This window comes from Phyllostomus discolor, chromosome 5 (assembly GCF_004126475.2).
Source record: "Phyllostomus discolor isolate MPI-MPIP mPhyDis1 chromosome 5, mPhyDis1.pri.v3, whole genome shotgun sequence".
Lineage (NCBI taxonomy): Eukaryota > Metazoa > Chordata > Mammalia > Chiroptera > Phyllostomidae > Phyllostomus > Phyllostomus discolor.
Genome location: NC_040907.2, coordinates 88,869,706 through 88,889,487, shown reverse-complemented (window position 1 = coordinate 88,889,487; position 19,782 = coordinate 88,869,706). Strand labels below are relative to the sequence as shown.

At 46.8% G+C, this 19,782-nt stretch overlaps 1 protein-coding gene across 5 annotated transcripts in view; it reads right to left on the bottom strand.

Moving 5' to 3' along the window:
• RREB1 (ras responsive element binding protein 1) overlaps positions 1-19,782 on the bottom strand; it is a 178,234-nt gene that overhangs the window by 9,277 nt on the left and 149,175 nt on the right. For 4 of the 5 annotated variants that reach the window (XM_036026522.1, XM_028511736.2, XM_036026523.1 and 1 more), the window contains 3 exons: positions 12,621-12,810; positions 8,525-11,441; positions 1,017-1,181 (listed from right to left, as the gene is read on the bottom strand). In XM_036026522.1, the coding sequence (XP_035882415.1) occupies positions 1,017-1,181; positions 8,525-11,441; positions 12,621-12,810 (3,272 nt within the window). The remainder of the gene's footprint in view (positions 1-1,016; positions 1,182-8,524; positions 11,442-12,620; positions 12,811-19,782) is intronic. The other variant, XM_036026524.1, reaches the window with a different exon arrangement.

Genomic DNA, 19,782 nt, shown 5'->3' with positions numbered 1-19,782 from the left:
TGGGTGGAGGACTCCCACACAACACAGCACCCCATCTCCACCCAATTCTGAGGGAGAAAAAGCACAGGACAGAATTACAACCCTAGAAAAATACACCTGGGGAGAATCTCATCAGCTTTAAGCAATGGAATGGCAAGCTTTCAAGATTTGCAGAACTGAATCCATACCGGTGAGACTGTGATTAACCAATGGCGAGGAACCTGCGTGTCTAAGTGACCTGCAGGAGCCGGTTTGTGTATTGCCTCAGGGGGTGAGAGTGCTGACCCCCAGCAGCTGCAGATAACCAATGTACTGAATAGAGAACATGAGTAAATACAGAAGCTGTAAGGGGGAAAAGGTGGCAGGAGACTCACTGGGCAGCTGTTAATTGCTCTGTAGGGGGCTGGAGGAAGGAAGCGCATATCAGCACAGGAGAATAATACCCGGATTCAGGTCAAGCAGAGATGTGATTAAGGAAAGGACATGCAGAGTGCTTTTTTCAAACAAGACAAAGTTTTGTTTTACTGGGAAGAGAGTTATTGAAAAGGAAACACCACACCCCACTGTCCCTGACAGGGGCCAGGCATCCCCAGTCCCTGCAATACCCTGACATCTGGTGAGCCCGTCCCTGCTCAGCGGGGTTCAGCAGAGGCTGGGCTTGAGGAAAACACCCCAAGCCTTTAAGGATGTTGTGTTGCTACCAAGGGCTAAAACTGTACACCCTCCCTCATGTCCCACCTCCAGCGGGGCCCACAGTCTGAACAAAGAGGTCTGCTGGGAGGGCAGATCTTCCCTAGTAGTCAGAAAAGCAATTGAGGGGCACTGCCACGGTTTCCCACATCCCCACCGGCTGGCTGCATGCTCCCAGCCCTGGCCAGGGCCCACCTTCCTGGACTATGGGGTCCTACAGGGAAGTGGCAAAGGCAGCCTGCCATGCTTTGGAGGGCTGGAGTTTGCCAGGAAGCTAAGCAAGGTTAACTTGGCTAAGTGATCGGTTCTCCTCTGTTCCTCTCCTCTCCATCACCTGGAAGCACTACCTGTGCTATCATGGGGTCCAACATCACTCTCTTTTGACTGGGGAATAAGCCCGTTTCTTCTCAGGGAACAGTTGGTAACTCCGTGTTTGCGCAACTGGTGGCGTTCACAGTTAGATTTGGTAGAAAAGAAGGCATCGCATTTTTGACAAGGGAAGGGTTTCTGACCTGAAGCAGGAAAAAAAATAGATATTTATCTGGCTTTCTACTGCAATAAAAGTCGCTTTCGATTCATTTTCCTGGGATCATTGGCATTTGCTTCTCCCTCCTCCACCCCATTCTAAGAAAATAAACAAATCACATTAAAAAAAAAAAAAAACCAACCCTGAACACAAACAAGCCAAATGATCGTCTTCCCTTAGTCTGAGTGGGATGGAATGAATGTTTTTTGATTTCAAAATACCAAAAGTGAAAAATGAAACCAAGATACAAATGTTTAAACAACAGTCTTACAATTAAAAATCTTAAATAATTACAAGTGAGTGAAGGGATTTTAGAGCACAGCAAGAAAGCAAGAAAACATGTACAGTTTGTCCCCGGAGAAGACAGCTTTGAATAATTTCTAGCACTGCAAGTACTACCATGCAGGCTGGGAACTCAAAGGGGACGCCCAGCCCTCCCACAGGATTCTGGAGCCCCGGGGATCTTGAGAGGTGAGTCCCCTTCCCTGACCTCCCCGGGCAGGCCTCCCACAGAGAGGGATGGTGGGCTCTGCCTTCCAGGACTCCTGCTGTCTGACCTGACCAAACACCCTGCAGTGACCTCTGCCCAAGGTCACTGTGTCCCTCAGCAAGTCAAAGGAGGTCTGGTCACTGCACGAAAGGTTCTTTGTTCCTCTGCTTTAGGCTCTGGCCAGTAGTAAATAAGTGACCAACAAATCCTGAGTCCGCATTAGGCTATCATATGCTCCACTCAACAGACCTGCCTTTGGAGAGAAGTCACTGAACGGCCCCCTGTCCCAACCAACTCCACCAATGGGGTCACCTGTTGAGAGAGGGGCATGCCCTTCCTTCTCCCCAGGAATGACCTGCTTTGGTTTGCCTATCCTCTCCTTTTTTTTTGGATTCCTTTTGTGCTGTAAACATGATGTTTCAAAACGCAAGCCAGGCTCCTCTGCAACTGGTGACTTGTTTGCATGATGGGTGTGAGGTGAATAGCAAGAACCAGAGCAGCAAGTGTGGACAGAAGGAGGGGTGGGGGAAGGAAGTGACTAGGTGGGCCTCAAGAGAGAGAAGAGGGGGGTAAATCATTTACTGTATCATTGGATTCTTCTGTTTCCCCCCAGTCTCCAGATTCTAAGGTCCTAGGTTTTTATTTTACAAGATAAAAGGCTTGTGTACTAATAAACATGGATTCAGAGCGACAGCCCAATATGTCTGTCTTGTAACCTTAGGAATGCCACTATCAGACACACGTTAAGAAATGATAGAAAAAAATTAGAGCTGCCATATGATCTAGCAATTCCATTTTCTGGATATTTATTCAGAGAAAACAAAAATAGTGGTTGGAAAAGATATATCCACCTTATGTTCACTGAAGCATTATGAGAAACAGCCAAGGTACAGAAGTCACCTAGATGTCCACCCTCAGATGAAGTGGTACACATGCAGAGAGCACGAGGAAACACAGAAGCTGGACGGGGGGGAAAGGTGGCAGGACACGCCCCGGGCGGCTCTGTAGGGGCCGGAGGACAGAAGTGCATATCCGCACAGGAGGACATACATGAGTGCACACACACAGCAGAATATTATTCAGCAATAAAAAAGGAAACCTTGCTATTTGTGATAACATGGATGGACCTAGAGGGTATTATGCTAAGTGAAATAAGTCAGACAAAGACAAATATTATACGATTTCACTCATATGTGGTATCTAAACAAAACAAATGAATAAACGAGAGAAACAAACAAATGAATAAACGAGACAGAAACAGACCCACAGACACAGAGAACAAGCTGATGGTTGCTAAAAGGAAGGGGAGTTGGAAATAAAAATAATAATCATAAAATAATTTTTAAAAAGCATGACACTAAATGCCATGCATGAATCCAAACTGAATTACAGACTAGAAAAAAGTAGCTCAAAAGGACATTTTTTGGGCTAGCTGATGGAATTTAATTATGACTGTGGATTAGGGGGAAAAAATAAAGAACTGTCAGGAAAGTCAACCTGCACCGTTTATTTATTTAGTTTTTAAGATTTTATTTATTTATTTTTAGAGGGAGGGGAAGGGAAGGAGAAAGAGATAATATTTAATCCACGTGTGGTTGCCACTGGCATGCCCCCAACTAGGGACCTGGCCCGCAACCTAGGCTTGTGCCCTGACTGGGAATCGAACCAGCAACCTTTCTGTTTACAGGCCAGCAGTCAATCCACTGAGCTACATCAGACAGGGCAACCTGCACCACTTAGATACCATGAACGAAGCCTAAACTAGTGCAGGTGCACAAGCCCAGGCACTCACTGCAATGTACACAGTGGCTCCTGGGCTTCCCCAAGGGGAAGGAGGGACTAGTGTCATCATCTCCCTGCCACATAACTCCCAGGATGCCAGTCATGCAGAGTGGGCTGCTGTGCGACCCAGCACCGAGGAAACCTCTGCCCCGCTAAGTTCAAGTGTCAGTGCTAATCAAGGCAGGGGACGTTCACCCCTCCTGAGCTGAAAGGCCCTTGCAGGCAATGGTTCCAAATCACCCGTGGGGCTTTTCAAAAATATGGATGCCTGTACAGATGAAGCATTACAGAATTACAACTCTGTAATCTATATAATTTTATTAACCAATGTCATCCCAATAAATTCAATAAAAAAGTAAATATATAAATAAGGGGGGAAGAACGAACATAGATGCCTGGAACAATCCAAGACCAGGGAACTAGAAACCCGGTGATGGAGGTGGGGAGTGGAATCAGTTTACCTTTGTAGAGCTCAGAGTTTCTGCTATTTTTTATTGTTTTATAACAATAAAAAATAAATTTTTTATTGTTTTATAACAATAAAAAATAAATTTTTTATTGTTTTATAACAATAAAAAATCACATTTTTGCATAAAGACTAGTTTTAAAAACATTTTAAATTGAAAATAATATTTAATTATTTGGACTCTGTTTTAAGTAAGAAAAAAATGCTTTTGCTTTAACATTTTATTGTGAAAAGGCAACACCACGGCTTTTCTGAGTGAGGCCGGAGGAGAGGGAGGGCACCAGGCCGAGAAGAGAACAAGTCAGAAGCTGTGACTATGAACTATGATACGACTCTTGATTTCAAACAGAACAATTGGTTTCTTGCTTCTACCTATTACACAATTCACTCTATAATTTTTAGGTTGGTAAATGTCTCACTTTTATAACTGGGTTGGACAGCCAGGCTGATGTCCCATGGTAAAGATTCATGTTAATGCTAAATTCAGGAAAGAATTCAGTGACACCAGAGTACTGTATCACATTACGAAGATTCCCAGAGGGACACTAACAGGAGTCTTTAAAAATTCACATTTCACTGCATAAGTCTTACATTTTAAATAGCAGTGTGCTTTTCGACAGAGGAAAACATGAGCTCTTTCAGTATTTTGTAATTGCACAGGTTTCAAACTTGTTGACTGGTAATCTATAGGGAAAGTATCAAATGATTTTGCTTACTTGGCAACTGCCACAAATTAATGCTTTAGCAGGGGTGTTTTAAAATGTACCTGTAACCACAAGGAGTTACATTTGTGCCAGGACCTGAGACACCCTCCACCCCACACATTGGTAAAAGCCATTGCCCGCCAGTTTTCACTCTCACAGAGCAGTCAGACAAGGAAGAGAGACATTCTGTACTAACAGTGCTATCTGGCAGGCACTGGGGCAACAGAGAGCAGAAGAATGGACACTGAGAATGAGGTTCATGACGTGCTTCACACCTCACACTTCTCTCCGCCATCCCTCCACCCTTGCCAGGAAGAGTTCATTCTTTCTGCATTTGCAGAGGTGCACATCAGGTAGGGCTGGCTTGGTTAAAGGGCCAAAGCGGCCGCTTAGGAAAGTTACAAGCAGCCAAATATACTGGGTGTCAGAAGCAACTCACACACTGAAGTTTGCAGGTCTTATTGATTTTAACTGTGATGTCTGTGGCCCATGAACAGTAGGTAGGAGAGAGAAGTGGGGAGGGCCCCAGGCTGGTAAAGAAAAAGCGTTAAAACCAACCATGAGAAAGTGAGTGAGCCAGGATCCCAGAATGTGGGAGCTGGCAGGCACTTGGTCCTGGCCCCTTCGTGCTGTGGGGAGGAAAGGCAGTAGAGGAGAAAGAAGGTGAGGACAGAGCAGCAATGGACCAGCTGTGCTTCTGGCATGCAGTCCTCCACCCATAGCTTAAAAACACACAAAATGCTCACAAGGGGGAAAAGGAAGGAACAGTGAACTACCATCCCCTAACACTGGCCAGGCAGAAAAGGTAAGGAACCAGGAAATGTCCTTGAGCAACAGGGCACTGTGGGCCAGAGTGGAGGCTGGAAGTTCATCTGTGAGTGGAGAATATGCCAGGGAATATGCAATCTGACAGCCGATGCCAGCTTCCTCGTAAGACACAATTCCTAGAACCTGAGCCATGCAGACAGAGGGCTGACCATGTGCCCCTTGCCCACAGCAACACTAGACCCCTAGTTGGACACTTAACACCTGCTTTACCTAATGCTGCCCATCTGGGGGGTGGGGTGGGCTGGAAACATATCTATGAGACAACAGACAGACACAATGATAACTCTATGCATTTGCCGAGTGTTCAGGAGAAAGCTGGCTCGCAAGATACAGACACAGTTCACCTACATGCAATCCAAAACTGGACCTGCCCAAAGCTTCTGGTTGCAGTGTAGCTAGATTTTAATGTTACAGCTAAAAAACAACAAAACAACAAACCTCTTCCTCGTGTAACACTTGTTCACAAGATCATCTCAGAGTCCATGTTTAATTTCCCTTTTGTGTGAGCCTTAGTCTTATATGAAAGTTTCTGGAGGGAGCATGTCACAGAAAGCTGGGGAGCCGGGAGACAGGCAGCTCTGAGATTCCTCAAGAGCAGAGTCACCTCCCAGAAAGACAGCGGTCTCAGGAAGAGGGGGTGGATCGGATGGTTTCCCGGCTCTGTCCGGCGCCAGCAACTGATGAATGGGCAGCGTTCTAATACAGCACCAGGCACAGCCAAGTGCTCTATAAAGTGATTTAGCAGGGGTGATGCAGAGACTGTCGCTGAGAGCTGAAGCAGTGAAACAGCAAAGGAAGTCGCCAGCCTGATGGGTGCTGACCTTTGTGTCTGTGTATGGCTCACACCCTTCCATGGTCATTAGTCTCTGGTAACAGCATTCTGGTCCACATCTGTCTTCTAACCTCTTCTCAAACCTGTTCACAGAGTTCCGCACCAGGACACGTGCGGACACGGGGAGGGTGGAGACATGACCTGGACTTGTTCAGACAGAGGACCAGTAGCCACACTGCCCTCCCTGACGTGGGGAACTTGCAGGGATCTTGACCTTGGCTTTGAACTCTAGCTCTGCTGCTCATTGTTCATCACTCATATGACCATAAGCAAGCTGGCCTTTCTAAACCTCCACTTCCTCATGGCAAAATGTGGACAACATCGCCCTCATGGGAGAGCGAGGACGACTGGCTCTGAAAATCTCCTCTACCGACCCTGAGTGCTCCTCGCACGGGTCAAGGCCCGCAGCCTCACAGCAAGAACATGGTGTGACGGGATGTCAGGGATGGGCCGAAACAGACGCAGCCGCGAGGGTGTAGGCAAAGCACGGGAGAAGTGGCAGAACATGTTTCTATTTACCCGCCCTCCCTACCGTGTCTCCAACAACCCTTCCATCTTCCTTGCTTGGTTTCAGATGCTGCCAAATTTTAAACCAACTAGACAATTTTGGCATTCAAAAGCCAAGCAATCAAAATGACTGGATTCACAAATGGGAACTTGTATCAGACACCTTCAAAGACATGGGCACGACTCTTGAAAGGAGTTCCTGGCCTCGGCAGTCCTCCTTGGGAGACTGACGGTTTGCTAGGAAGGGAATGTCTAGGAATCAAAGGCTCGTCTGAGGCTAATGAGCATGGGGTCCATCTACTGAGCCCAGGACTCCCAGCTGGAGGGAGGAGGTGGGGAGGCTGACCATGAGGGGATGAGGGAGGCAGAGCAAGAACCACGCTCACTGTCAGGTCCAGACCTCCTGCCTTCTAAAAAGTGGGAACAGACATACCCCCTTCTCCAGACTCCGCAGGTGACTGAAATGTGTCACCCGAAAAGGGTAGCGAGAGAGACTCTGTGGGGCAACTTCTCCTTAAGATGCATCTCCTCTTCTGAACAGCTCCCTTCATTAGAACTATTACTTCCCTTTGTTAGGCTTCAATGATTTCCAATGGAGAGAAAAGGACAGCCTGAAAAGGCAGCATATACTTCACCAGTCTAGAAATTCTGGTTCCTGTTAAACAAATCTTCTGAGGACAGGCTGGCCTGACGTGCCATCGCTGGATACCACCACCCAGAGAGAAACGCCACATCTGTGTGACCACCAGCCTCAGAAAGACCCCACAGCTTCCACCCCCCTCCTGAGCATCATCCTCCGCTGTCTGCAGAAATGCATGCCCTCTGTCCCCCCCCCCCCCCCCCGCCCGATTCGCAGGAACAGCCTTCCTCTGTGGGCTTCTCCGAAGCTTCAGGCGATGACCAACTCTGAATGCAGTGTTTCCACCTGGGTGAGGAGCGTGGCTCACACCCCGCTCCCAACACGGCCCCTCGCCACACCATCATAAGCCTCCTAACCGCTTAGGGTTGCAGGCTTAGCAACTAAAAATACAAGTCACCCAGTTACATCTGAATTTCAGATGAACATCATATAAGTTTTTAGTATATCCCAAGTATTGGATGAAAAAATATTTATGCTAAAATTATCTTATTTATACGAAATTAAAATTTGGCATCCTGTATTTTATCAGGCAATCCTGTACCATAAAACACTTTATTTGGTTTTAGGTACTATCTGTTAAATATTTGGGATATCTAAAGATTGAGCATCTCATCCAACTTACCCTTCATTCAATGACACAAACCCTGCATAATTATATAGTAAATTACAATCGAGAGTTGCATGGTCTTAGCACAAAGTTCTGTTTCTCCCAAGCTGCCTCCCATGGGTCACCACATGGATGATCTCACTGTCTTCTCCAGTAGAGATGGGATGCATGGCAGTGAGTGACTGATGGGTCCAGGACCATTTGTTACCTAAAAACCTTTCTTTTAACACCCCTGCTCACCAGCAGCCCTCAGAGGGCTCACACAATGGGAACTGGTCGTTCTGGTTACATGAGCACATGGCCTCTACAGGCAAACCCCCTGCTCTGAGACTGAGGAGGAAGAGACACTGGGAATGGTGCCATGAGAAAAGGGTCTCACACCTTCAAACCACCCCTCACTCCCCCTCTCACCCTGGCCAGCAGCCGATCTCCCTGCCAGGAAGTAGCACCCATGGCCTGGCGGGCTCTCTTACCAGTGTGCGTGAGCATGTGCCTCTGGAGGGAGCTGGCCCAAGGGAAGACACGGGGGCAGTGGGGACAGTTGATCTTCTGCAGGCAGTTGGCGTACGAGTTCCGCTTTGCCCTCAGCAGCTTGTCTTCCGGGGGACTGCCCTGCTCTTCATCACTAGGCCCGTTGTGGTCAGTAGGGGTGCCGGCCACCTCGTCCTGAGCATCATCCTCCGCTGTCTGCAGAAATGGACTGAACTTGTTGGTGTCTGTGGTGGCCAGCATCTTCTCGATGCTGGCAAATTCCCCGCTGGAGTCCAGGTCCACCCCACCACTGCTGGTGCGGGGTCGGCTCCTCAGCCCCCTTTTCCGGCCCCTCTTCTTTGACAAGCCAACTGGCCCCTGCTCGGTGGGTGAAGCTGCCTCTGGACTGTTGGCAGCAGGGGGTGGGTCGCTGGATTCTTTTGGGCTGGTGGTGTCGGTGGGTGCACTGGCTGCTTTGGCGATGGTGCCTCCTAAGCTGTCCGAAGCTGTGGTGTTACTGCCAGTGCTTGTGGGCCCTGGGTCAGCCACCTTGGTTTTCAGCAAGGTGGGGGCTGAGGACACAGATGAGATGATCTGGGCGATGGAGGCCAGTGGGGGCAGCTCTTCTGTCACTGGGGGCTTTGGCAAGAGCAAGGGGGGCTTGGGACGTAGGGGCCGCAACAAGGCCGAGCTGCTTATGAGGGTGGAGTTGCCCAAGAGAGGGGAGCTGTTGATGAGGGTTGATGAGTAAATGGGGACAGCGACCTGAACGGAGCCCTGTAGTGGTTGAGCATGGGCTTCCGGAGCAGTTGCTGCTGAGGCTGCTGCTGAAAGGGCCGAGGGTTTTTCCAAAATCCCGCTGGGCCCCAAGGTCACTGGCAGAGTAGGGCATGGGGGTGGACAGGGAGAAGATTGCTCCCTGCTCCCTGGTTCTTGCTCAAGCTTCTTGGCCTCACCGGGAGCAGCAGAATCCTTGTCTCCTCTTCTGAAGTTCTTGGGGATGGACAGGTCAATGGGCTCCATGGAGCAGTCATACGGGACCGAGGAAGAAGGGCTCAGGAACAAGGCTGTGTTTTCCTGCTTCACTTGGACCAGGGCCAGGCCCTTCTGGGAGAAGTCCAGGGGCTCATTGAAGTCTACTGAGAAGTTGCTCGTGGGCTCCAACTTGATGGTGACGTGGGGAGGCGGAGGCTGGGTGGGGTTCCCGTGAAGATAGCCGTTCTGGGACTCCAGGAAGGTGGCAAGGGATTTGTGCTCGCCAAAGGCCCCGTTGCCCTCCTCCATCCTCTCCGGGGCTTCGGCACAGGGGGCCTCCTTGGGGCTCAGGCCATCCGCTGCCAGGACGTAGCTCTCGATGTCGTGCTCTGGCACGTGCAGGTGTTGCTTAAGGATGTGGTGGATGCAGTTGCGCTTGGCCGAGAAGGCGGCACTGCACTCCTTGCATTCGAAAGGCTTGTGACTTTTGGGGCAGCTGCCCAGGCCAGGGCCACAGTGCGAGCGCATGTGGATGCGCAGGGCGCGGTAGTGCTTCAGGTCCTCTCCGCACAGCCGGCACACCGTGTCTGGGGAACAGAAGGCATCCACCATCTCAGCCGCGCTGCTGGTCACGTACTCAATGTTCTTCTCAATATCCTTGCGGGTGGCCTTGAGGTGCTTTTTGCGCAGGTGCCGCTCACAGTTGGCCTTGACAGTGAAGGGGTAGTGGCAGATCTTACAGATATAGGGCCGCTCACCGCTGTGTGTGCGCAGGTGTCGGATAAGCGCAGCCTTGTCAGCTGCAATGTAGTCACAGATGTTGCACTGGTAGGGAGAGATGCCCAGGTGGGAGCGCACGTGTGCACGCAACACCCCTGAGAAGGCGAACACCTGGTTGCAGAAACGGCAGGGGTAGAGCACCTTACGCATGGCTGGAGATTTCTTGCTGCTGGGACCCGTCATGATGGCCTTGAGGTCTCCCTCCGTAATCTCCTGCTTGATCTTGGCATCCATGCTCAGCGGCAGCAGGGCCTCGATGATGCTGTCCTGCTCCAACTGCGTCTTCATCTCCGCCTGGCCAGGCAGCTCCATGCCTGGCTGCTGCAGGAATAGCTGCATGGCTGTGTGGGGCTGGGCCCCAGGCTTGGCCTGCAGCAGGTGGGCATTGGAGGCCACCTCCACTGAGCTCTTGAGGAGCTTCAGGGGTGGCGGGGGCAGGCTGGGGCTGATGCAGCCGGGGGAAGCCTGCTGGGCATTGATGAGAGGGGGTGGTGTTGAGGTGGCCACCACTGTCCTCGGTGTGACCAAGGGCTTTGGCTTCAGAGGGGGCATGTGTTTGAAAATCGCCTGCAAAGGGGTGACAGGGGCCTTGGAGAGAGGTGGAAGACTGATTTGAGGGGGTGCTGAGGCTGCCATCTTCAGGATCTGCTGGATGTCAGCCAGCTCAATGGCCGACTCCCCGGAGATGGGCTTGACCACAATACTACTGTCAGGCTGGATGATGAAGCCTTTTTGGAAGGGCTGCAGGGATAGGTGCTTCATGTTCTCCTTGGTAGCTGGGAGGACTGTGAGAGAACCGCCCAGGGAAGAGGCTTCAAAAGGAGACAGCCTCAGCAGGTTGGTGCAGCCAGGGTCCTGAGGTAGCTGACACTTGAGTGTCTGAAGCTGTATTGCTTGGTTGTCATCTGGAAGGGGCTCCTCGGCCGGGACAGGCCTGACATCTTTGGTGTGCTGCAGGCCCAGCAAGGCCAGGAAAGCCTTCTGGTCCAGGGTGTCACCAGACAGGGTCTTGGCTTGCAGCCTTTCCCGTCCCTGGTCCCCAGTGATGTGGGCCTGCTTGTGCAGGGTGAGTGAGGACAGCATGGGGAATGCCTTGTCGCAGATGTCACAGACGAAGCGGTGCTGCTCGCTGATACACCTTCGCAGGTTTGTCTCACACCAGGCCTGCAAAAGCAAGAAAATAAAGAGGAGAACTTAAAAATCTTCACTAAACTGAGATACAGAAATTGTCTATTGTACAGCTGAGCCAGCATCCAGCTTTCTCCATAAGGCACATGGAGCTACCTTTCCTTGCTCACTAACTCCTGGATCAAATAAGGAAAAAAAACACAAGCACTTTAACAATGATGTTTTCTTGGATGACATCAACCCCCAGGATATCTTTGCAGAGAACCAATGAAGTGTAGTAAAGTAATAATACCACGATGGTAGAATTTTCTTTTTAAAAATGGGTGCCCTGCAAAACTGGCAGGGACTACCTACCATCAGTGGAGAACCAGCTGTTTCTGTGCTACCAGGAGAGAGGGAGTGCCACCTGGGTTACGTGAGTGCACACATACAGGCGCCTACACACGGAACTGAACTTAAGGCTTGTGGATGGGGAGAATTTCACTGTTATCTTCTATCTCAATTTTTAAAAAGATTTTATTTACTTTTATTTTTAGAGAGAGGGGAAGGCAGAAAGAAAGGGAGAGAAAAAAACATCATGTGTGGTTGCCTCTCCCATGCCCCCAACTGGGGACCTGGCTTGCAACCCAGGCATGCGCCCTGACAGGGATCAAACCTGTGGCCTTTGGTTCACAGGTCTGTACTCAATCCACTGAGCAACACTACCAGGGCTCAATTTTTAAAAACTGGAAAAAAGTAGATTCAAAGTAGTTTTAGCAGGTGCTTTATAAGCAAAGAATAAATATAGCTCAGGTTAATTAAAGACCCAAAACATTTTATACAAAAACTACAATGCTGAAAAATACTTAGCTTGCAATGTAACTAAAGAAGCATTAAAAAAATAACACAAATTCAGTTCTGATAGGGCTGGCATTGGTAAACAATTCGTAACTTTAAATCCAAATGCCTGAAGAACAGGCAAAAGCACTGATGGGCTAGACTCAGATGCAAGTGAATCTGAAATTCAAAAAATTAAAGGCCACCTACGCTTCTCAACCCAGCAACTCAAAGAAGACTAAAAGGGCCAAACTGAATTTCAAGGGGAAAGGTGGTGTTACAAGAAAACCCAATGGACCTCATTTTTTAAGGAAAGGGAACCTCAGGGTGAAGAATTGAAGTCCAACTCTGTGGACGATGGAGGAGGAGGCTGCTGGTTCTGCTGGCCAATGAGCATACCTGAGAAATCCGAGGAAATTTCCTACAGGAGAAGTCAGTGAATCCCAAGTCGTGGAAGCCAGCAGGAATGGAAGGGTTGTTCTGGATGAAAGGCCTTCCCATAGCATCTCTGGGAAGCTGTTTGTGGACAAGTGCATTGTGGCGTAGTAATCCTCGATGTGTTCGAAAGGTGACGCAGCAGATGTCACATCTGGGAAGAAGAAAAGGACAGGATATAAGGAGGCAGTCAAGCCAGAATTTCCACCCATCCATTTGTCCTTTTGCATTTTTTTCCCGCTTCATTTTTAAGTAAATAAAAATGAAATGATACTACATATCATTATAATAAATGAAAATATTACAAATGATATGATGTCAAGAAGCCAGTCTGCTCATGGTTAGCAACAAAACACTTTTCCTTTAAAAAAAATTATACCCTAACAACTTGTGGATATCAAAGCTTTGCAGACAGCATAGGTGTATACACTGTCACAAGCCTACTCATTCATCCAAATGATGTCCCATAGAGGGATCATTTCATAGGTTTTCTCCCTCTCTCTGCTCAGTGACTCCTGATCACAAAACATGTTTGAAAGTCAAAAAGCACAGAATTACATATCTTGAGCAATCACAACAACATCCCTGGTATGTGATCAGTATAGAATGATAAATTCTTTAACTCAAGTAGTAATATGTGATAGTAATGATATATTCAATTCTGACATTATTACCGTCATTATTTGACAAATAGCCACAGCTCCCATCTATTAAGCCCTCACTACACACAGGACACCCCACAGGGCAGCATGCACACTCCTGGTAGGTCGATGGACGAGCAGCCTAACCTCCATCTCACAGGTGAAAACACTCAGGCTGAGGTCACATAGCTTGTAAGAAGCAAAGACAAAATGTGAGGCCTGTTCATGCTCCCACCACCGCCTACTGTGAGGCTATCTCCCTTTCCTAGAGAACCCCCACCAATGTAGTCCCTATAAAGATCATCCATCACACATCACTTTAGAGATGACCTCCTCCTTCACCTTAAATGTCTTGGGCCACACATGCACCAAAAACACCATTTAAAAATATTTTTTTCCACTTTGCATACCTGTGTTGTCTCTTTTCTAGGTCTTCACTGAGAACCACCATGTTAAAACTATACATCATTAGGGTTTATCAACATCCTCTGTACCAGTGATTTTCAACCTTTCTCATCTCATGGCACACATAAACTACTACAAAAATTTTGCAGCACACCAAAAAATATTTTTTTTTGCTGATCTGACAAAAATATACCAAATTTTTTGGACCATAAGATGCACCGGACCATAAGACACACCTAGGTTTTAGAGGAAAATAGGAAAAAAAAATTCGAAGCAAAAAAATATGGTAAAAATTTAATAACATAAATAACACGGGCTGCCCCCCGCAGTGAGCCAGGCAAGCTACATTTAGACTATAAGATGCACCCCTCTTTTCCTCCCAAGTATGGGTGTGTGTGCATCTTATAGTTTGAAAAATACGGTAGGTATAACTTTGAATCATTCATACCGCATGGCTATTGTTATGTTGCTTACTGTCATTTTTTTATTTGACAGTGTAAGGGGAAAGAGGTCAATGTCCCTGACTAAATAGTCAAGTGTTGTATGTTTTAAAAATTCTTGTGGCATATGAGTTGAAAATCTAGACCATCACTAGAGCTACATGGGGCTATTTAAATTAACTGAAATGTCCTGGGCACATTCCCACAGTCATAGCACCACGTGCCAAGCATCATTCTGGCACTTACATGTGTATGTGCATCTGCCCCACACAAAACCTCCAAGGCAGGTCAGGTCCTCTTGTTGCTTTATGGAGAAAGAACGTGGGGCACAGAGGAATAATACAACACTGCATATACCTTAGTGGCAACATTTTTTGCTTTGAAATTCTTCTTTGGAAATAAAGAGATAAGGAAGTCACCCGTGAAGCAGCTAAGCTCATTTTCATCTGGGGTTGAAAGAAAGAAGTGCCAAGTATGTGCAACTCTGCCTCCTTTATCACACACAGGCAGGGCACGGCCAGTGCGGTTCTGCTGTGTACCTGCCTCTCCTATCTCCATTGCCAACTTGGCTTCATCTTGCCATCAAGACGCCTGTCATTGTTCAATTAAATTTAGAATACTGGGTTCCTCCAAGCCACTCAAAATGTGAAACGCCTTTTGAGGGAATGCTGCTCAAGCTCACCATTGGCTCTAGGGACGAGATGGCTTCAAAGAGCCCCAAATACCTGTAGCTACTGAAAGTTCTCACAGCAGTGGGCCCAGACAAACCTCAAACCTCAGGAACTATTCCCTGCCAAAGTACCAAAGGGCAAAATTACAGACTGGGACAGTTACACAGAGAAGCAGAATGGTTGCAGGCACTCTGGGTGAGGCTCTTTCTGGCCAGAACATGGTCAAGTTCCACACTGTATACTCCAGGGGGCTGCCACCCTCGCAGCCCCACAGCCACTCTGTCCTGTCCTACTGCCCTGGAAAGGGCACTTCCTCTTCTATCACCCTTAGTCCTCCCAAGCTCAAGTTCAGTGGTATGTTCCAGGTGGCCACTAATCCCCATGCTACCATCTGCTGAAAGCTTTGTACTATGTTGAAAGGATGAGAAAACATCTGAATTGGGGAAATTTAACACTAACCAGACATTAGATGATATTAGGATATTACTGATAACTTTTTAGATCAGCGAATTTCAACTGGTGTGTCACAAGAATTTTTAAAGCAGGCAATACCTGACTATTTAGTCAGGGGCACTGACCTCTTTCCCCTTAGACTGTCAAATAAAAAAATGACAACAGAAAACACAACAATAGCCATCTGCTGTGAATGAATAAAAAAAAAATCTCATTACTAATGGTTAATGAGAGTGGGCTGACTTTTTGACTCTTTTCTCCAAGTTTCAACAATGTACAAACCACTATTTGCAGGTGTGTGTGTTAGGGCTCACAGAAGAGAAAACTCCAGAAGAGAAGCCCCTACACTGAGTCTTGCTATGACATGGGCAGTGTGAAGGAGCCTATGTCTTCAGCAAATGCTCTGGACAGAGGGGCCGGGGGCCTGGAGGGAGGCACCCAGCCCAGGGCTCAGGCAGTCCCCACGCCATGGGATTTATAGGCTGGCAGAGTGAGCCACCCAGTATGGGATGGGTGGTCAAGCCTATGGATCATCTGGTTTGGTACTTGCTGTAACCCAGTGGGCCCTACAGGCATCTTCCACTTGAACTTGACATTAAAGCACACTTCTCAAATTCATAATTAGCACTGCCTACATACATTTTGCATAGAACATCTGTAGTGTTTTAAGTTAATTTTTACTAGTGCTGGGCACTATCCTGGATGCTGGGACACTGCAACAAATACCTAAACTCATTTCATCCTAACAACTAGTGAGACAAACAGCATCAATATGATGCAATGATTAATCACGCGTGAAGGCCAAGGCCTGTTCCTAAGCTCATCTTTCCCCTGTGAAAACTGCAAGGCTTACTTTGCTTTGCAGAAAGGGGCTCATTAACCAAAGTCAGATAAAGGGGGGGGGAGGATGGGCTCATAGAAAATAATTCATGCACACCTTAAGTACTTTACTTAACCTACACAGTTAAATAAACTGTGAACGCTGAGGACTAAGAAGGACTCCTGGTGCCTAACTGGTAATAAATAAATAAATAGATAAATGCAGAGCCTAGCAGCCATTTCTGCACAGGGACCTTTCACACAACTGCACATAGATGAGAAGCCTCCTCGCTAAGCTGCCAGTCTCTGTACAGAACTGCCTGCCTGCAATGTGTTGCTACAGCCTGAGCCAGCCCTTATTAGGGTTTCCTGGAATCCTATTTCAACCAGTAGGACCAAGACTTCCTCTAGTCAATCAGAGCCGCACAACCCTGACCAATCAGAGCAGCTGCATTCTGACCAATCAGAGATTAGGGATGGGGTCTTCTGTCTATATAAGCCAGCTGCCCTGTGGCTCTGGGAGCCATACCTCTTACAAAGACTGCCTTCCCCTGCCTTGAACTGAAACAGATTCCTCACTGTAGCAGAAAAGACCTACACAGAGCAGAGCAGAGCAGAGCAGAGCATCACCAGCTGCCTATCTGAAGAGGGGCCTGGTCTTGGGGCCGTCTGGATCCCCAGCAGCCTCACAGCAAGCTGTTTCATAACAGTGCTGTTTTCACAGCCAAGCTGTATTACTGTTGACTGTTTGCACTAAATAAAGTTTCCTTCTTCACCGCACCCCAAGTTGGGGATTCCTGTTGGTGTATGAATTGGTGCCAACAACCATCAGATGACAAAACACATTCAGTTGATCCTCATTATTTGTGAATTCTGTATTTGTGAATTTGCCTGTTCATTAAAATTTACTTGTAAACCCCAAATTAGTACTTGCAGCACTTTCTTGGTCAGTCATGGATGTGCACAGTGCTGTGAAAAATTTGAGTTGTCCTAGGTACACTTTCCCAGCTGAGGTCAAATGAGGAGACACTCTGTCTTCTTGTTTCAGCTCTCACACTGTAAACAAATGCCTTTCTTGCAGTCTATTTAGTGCCACAGTCTATTTATAGTGCCTTTTGTTGGTGATTCTGCTGTTTAAAATGGGCTCCAAGCATAGTGCAAGAACGCTGTGATGTACCTTATGGAGAAAGTAACTGTTTTAGATAAGTTTCATTCAGGCATGAGTTGTAGTGCTGTCAGTTCTGAGTTCAATGTTAATGAGTCAATAGTATTTATTAAATAGGGTGTCTTTATACAGAAACACACATAAAAAAAATGAGTGTTGTGACCCTGTTTCCTGTAGGATCAATGGTTCAGTATTTCTGAATCCTGTGTTCACAGTGCCTTTACAGAAAATAACTACAGTGAATAACAAGAACTGATTGTACACTCATTCACCCATTGTAACGTGTGAGAAACTTTCACTGAGTGAACTTCCATGTTACCATTGCTGCATGAATCGTACTCAGAACATCTTTGATTTCCAGCTAGATTCCTTAGGGGAGAGCAAGAACCTACATTTTTGCAAACCAAACTAAACCAGAATCCTTTATTTTTATGATTATTTTTCAATTGTTTATAGGTGTCTTGCCCACCATAAGGTGACACCAATTAAAAAAAAGGGTCCAATTTGGACAATGAACAAGTATGCCCAACTTAGGCTACTCTTTTTAAAAAAACATTTCACTTTCACTGGTTTATATAAAATTCAATACAACCATATCTAATAATTACAGGTATTACTGAAACATACAGGTTGGGAAGAAATAATATTGACTCTTAGAACATGCAAGTCAACAGCAAAAGGGGAGCAGGCAGGCCTCAGAAGTGGGTTGCAAACTCTGTAAACTGTACACCTTATAATTAAAACATTTTTGACCATGTGCCTCATATCTATTGGTTGTTTAACTGAGAAATGTGTGTATTATACATGAGATGTGCCAAGTCATTATAAAATATAAAAACAGAAAAATTTAAAAAGTGAGATAAGAGAGTTCCGCTATTTTTTCTTGTACCTTAGAGATCCTTCCAAATGCCCTCCACTTCTGAGACTACTGTACTAGTGCACAGCCTACTGGCCATTAGTATTTAGTGTGAGAGGCAACATAAGCAGGTTTTATAAAAAAACAAAACAGATTAAACAGGGACTTCCAGACAAGATAGAAGCATAGGTAGATACATTGTGCTTCTTCACACAACCAAAAGAGGGACAACAACAAATTCAAAAACAAAAAAGCAACCAGAACTGCCAGAAAATCAAACTGTATAGAAGTCTGACAACCAAGGAGTTAAAGAAACATTCATTCACCAGTAGGAAGTGTAGAGGTGGGCAGCTGGGGTGGAGAGGATGCTTGGCAAGGTGGCGGCTAAAGGACCTGGGCAAACAAGGTGGAAGCTGGCGGAGTGGGCAAGGCAGTGGCTGGTAGACTGGGTGGTCCCACATTTCCATGCGGATAATCTAGGAGGAACAACTGGGGAGTGAGACAGACTGTGCAACCCAGGGTTCCAGTGCAGGGAAATAAAGCCTTAAAACCTCTGACTGAAAAAACCTGTGGGTGTTGTGGCAGTAGGAGAAACTCCCAGACTCACAGTCGAGTTCATTGGAGAGACCCACAGAGTCCTAGAATGTACACAAACCCGCCCACCTGGGAATCAGCACCAGAAGGGCCCAATTTGCTTGTGGGTAGTGGGGGAAGTGACTGAAAGCTGGCTGAGAGCTGAGCAAGAGGCATTGTTCTCTGTTGGACCCCTCCCCCACATATAACACCACAGCACAGCCATGTGGGTTTCCCTGCCCTGGTGAATACCTAAAGCTCTGCCCCTTAGTATGTAACAGGCAGGCTGAGACCAAAATAAATAAATAAATAAATAAATAAATAAAATAAATAAAAAAAAAAATTTAAAAATGGCCCAAATGAAAGAACATATTAAAGCTCCAGAAAAAATACAACTAAGAGATGAAGAGACAGCCAACTTATCAGATGCAGAGTTCAAAACACTGGTAATCAGGATGCTCACAGAATTGGTTGAGTATGGTCACAAAAAAAAAGGAAAAAGTGAAGGTTATGCAAAGTGAAATAAAGGAAAATATACAGGGAGTCAACAGTGACAGGAAAAAAACCAGGACTTGAATCAACAATTTGGACCAGAAGGAAGAAATCAACATTTAATCAGAACAGAATGAAGAAACAGGAATTCAAAAAAAGGGGGAAAGGCTTAGGAACCTCTGGGACAACTTCAAATATTCCAACATCTGAATCATAGGGGTGTCAGAGGAGAAGAGGAAGAGCAAGACATTGAAAACTTATTTGAAAACATAATGAAGGAGAACTTCCCCAATCTGGCAAAGGAAATAGACTTCAGGGAAGTCCAGGAAGCTCAGAGAGTCCAAAAGAAATTGGACCCAAGAAGGAACACACCAAGGCACATCATAATTACATTACCCAAGATTAAAATGAAGGAGAGAATCTTAAAAGCAGCAAGAGAAAAGGAGACAGTTACATCCAAAGGAGTTCCCATTGTGAGCTGATTTCTCAAAAGAAACCTGCAGGCAAGAAGAGGCTGGAAAGAAGTACTTGGAGTCATGAAAGGCAAGGACCTACATCCAAGATTACTCTATCCAGCAAAGCTATCATTTCGAATGGGAGGGCACATCAAG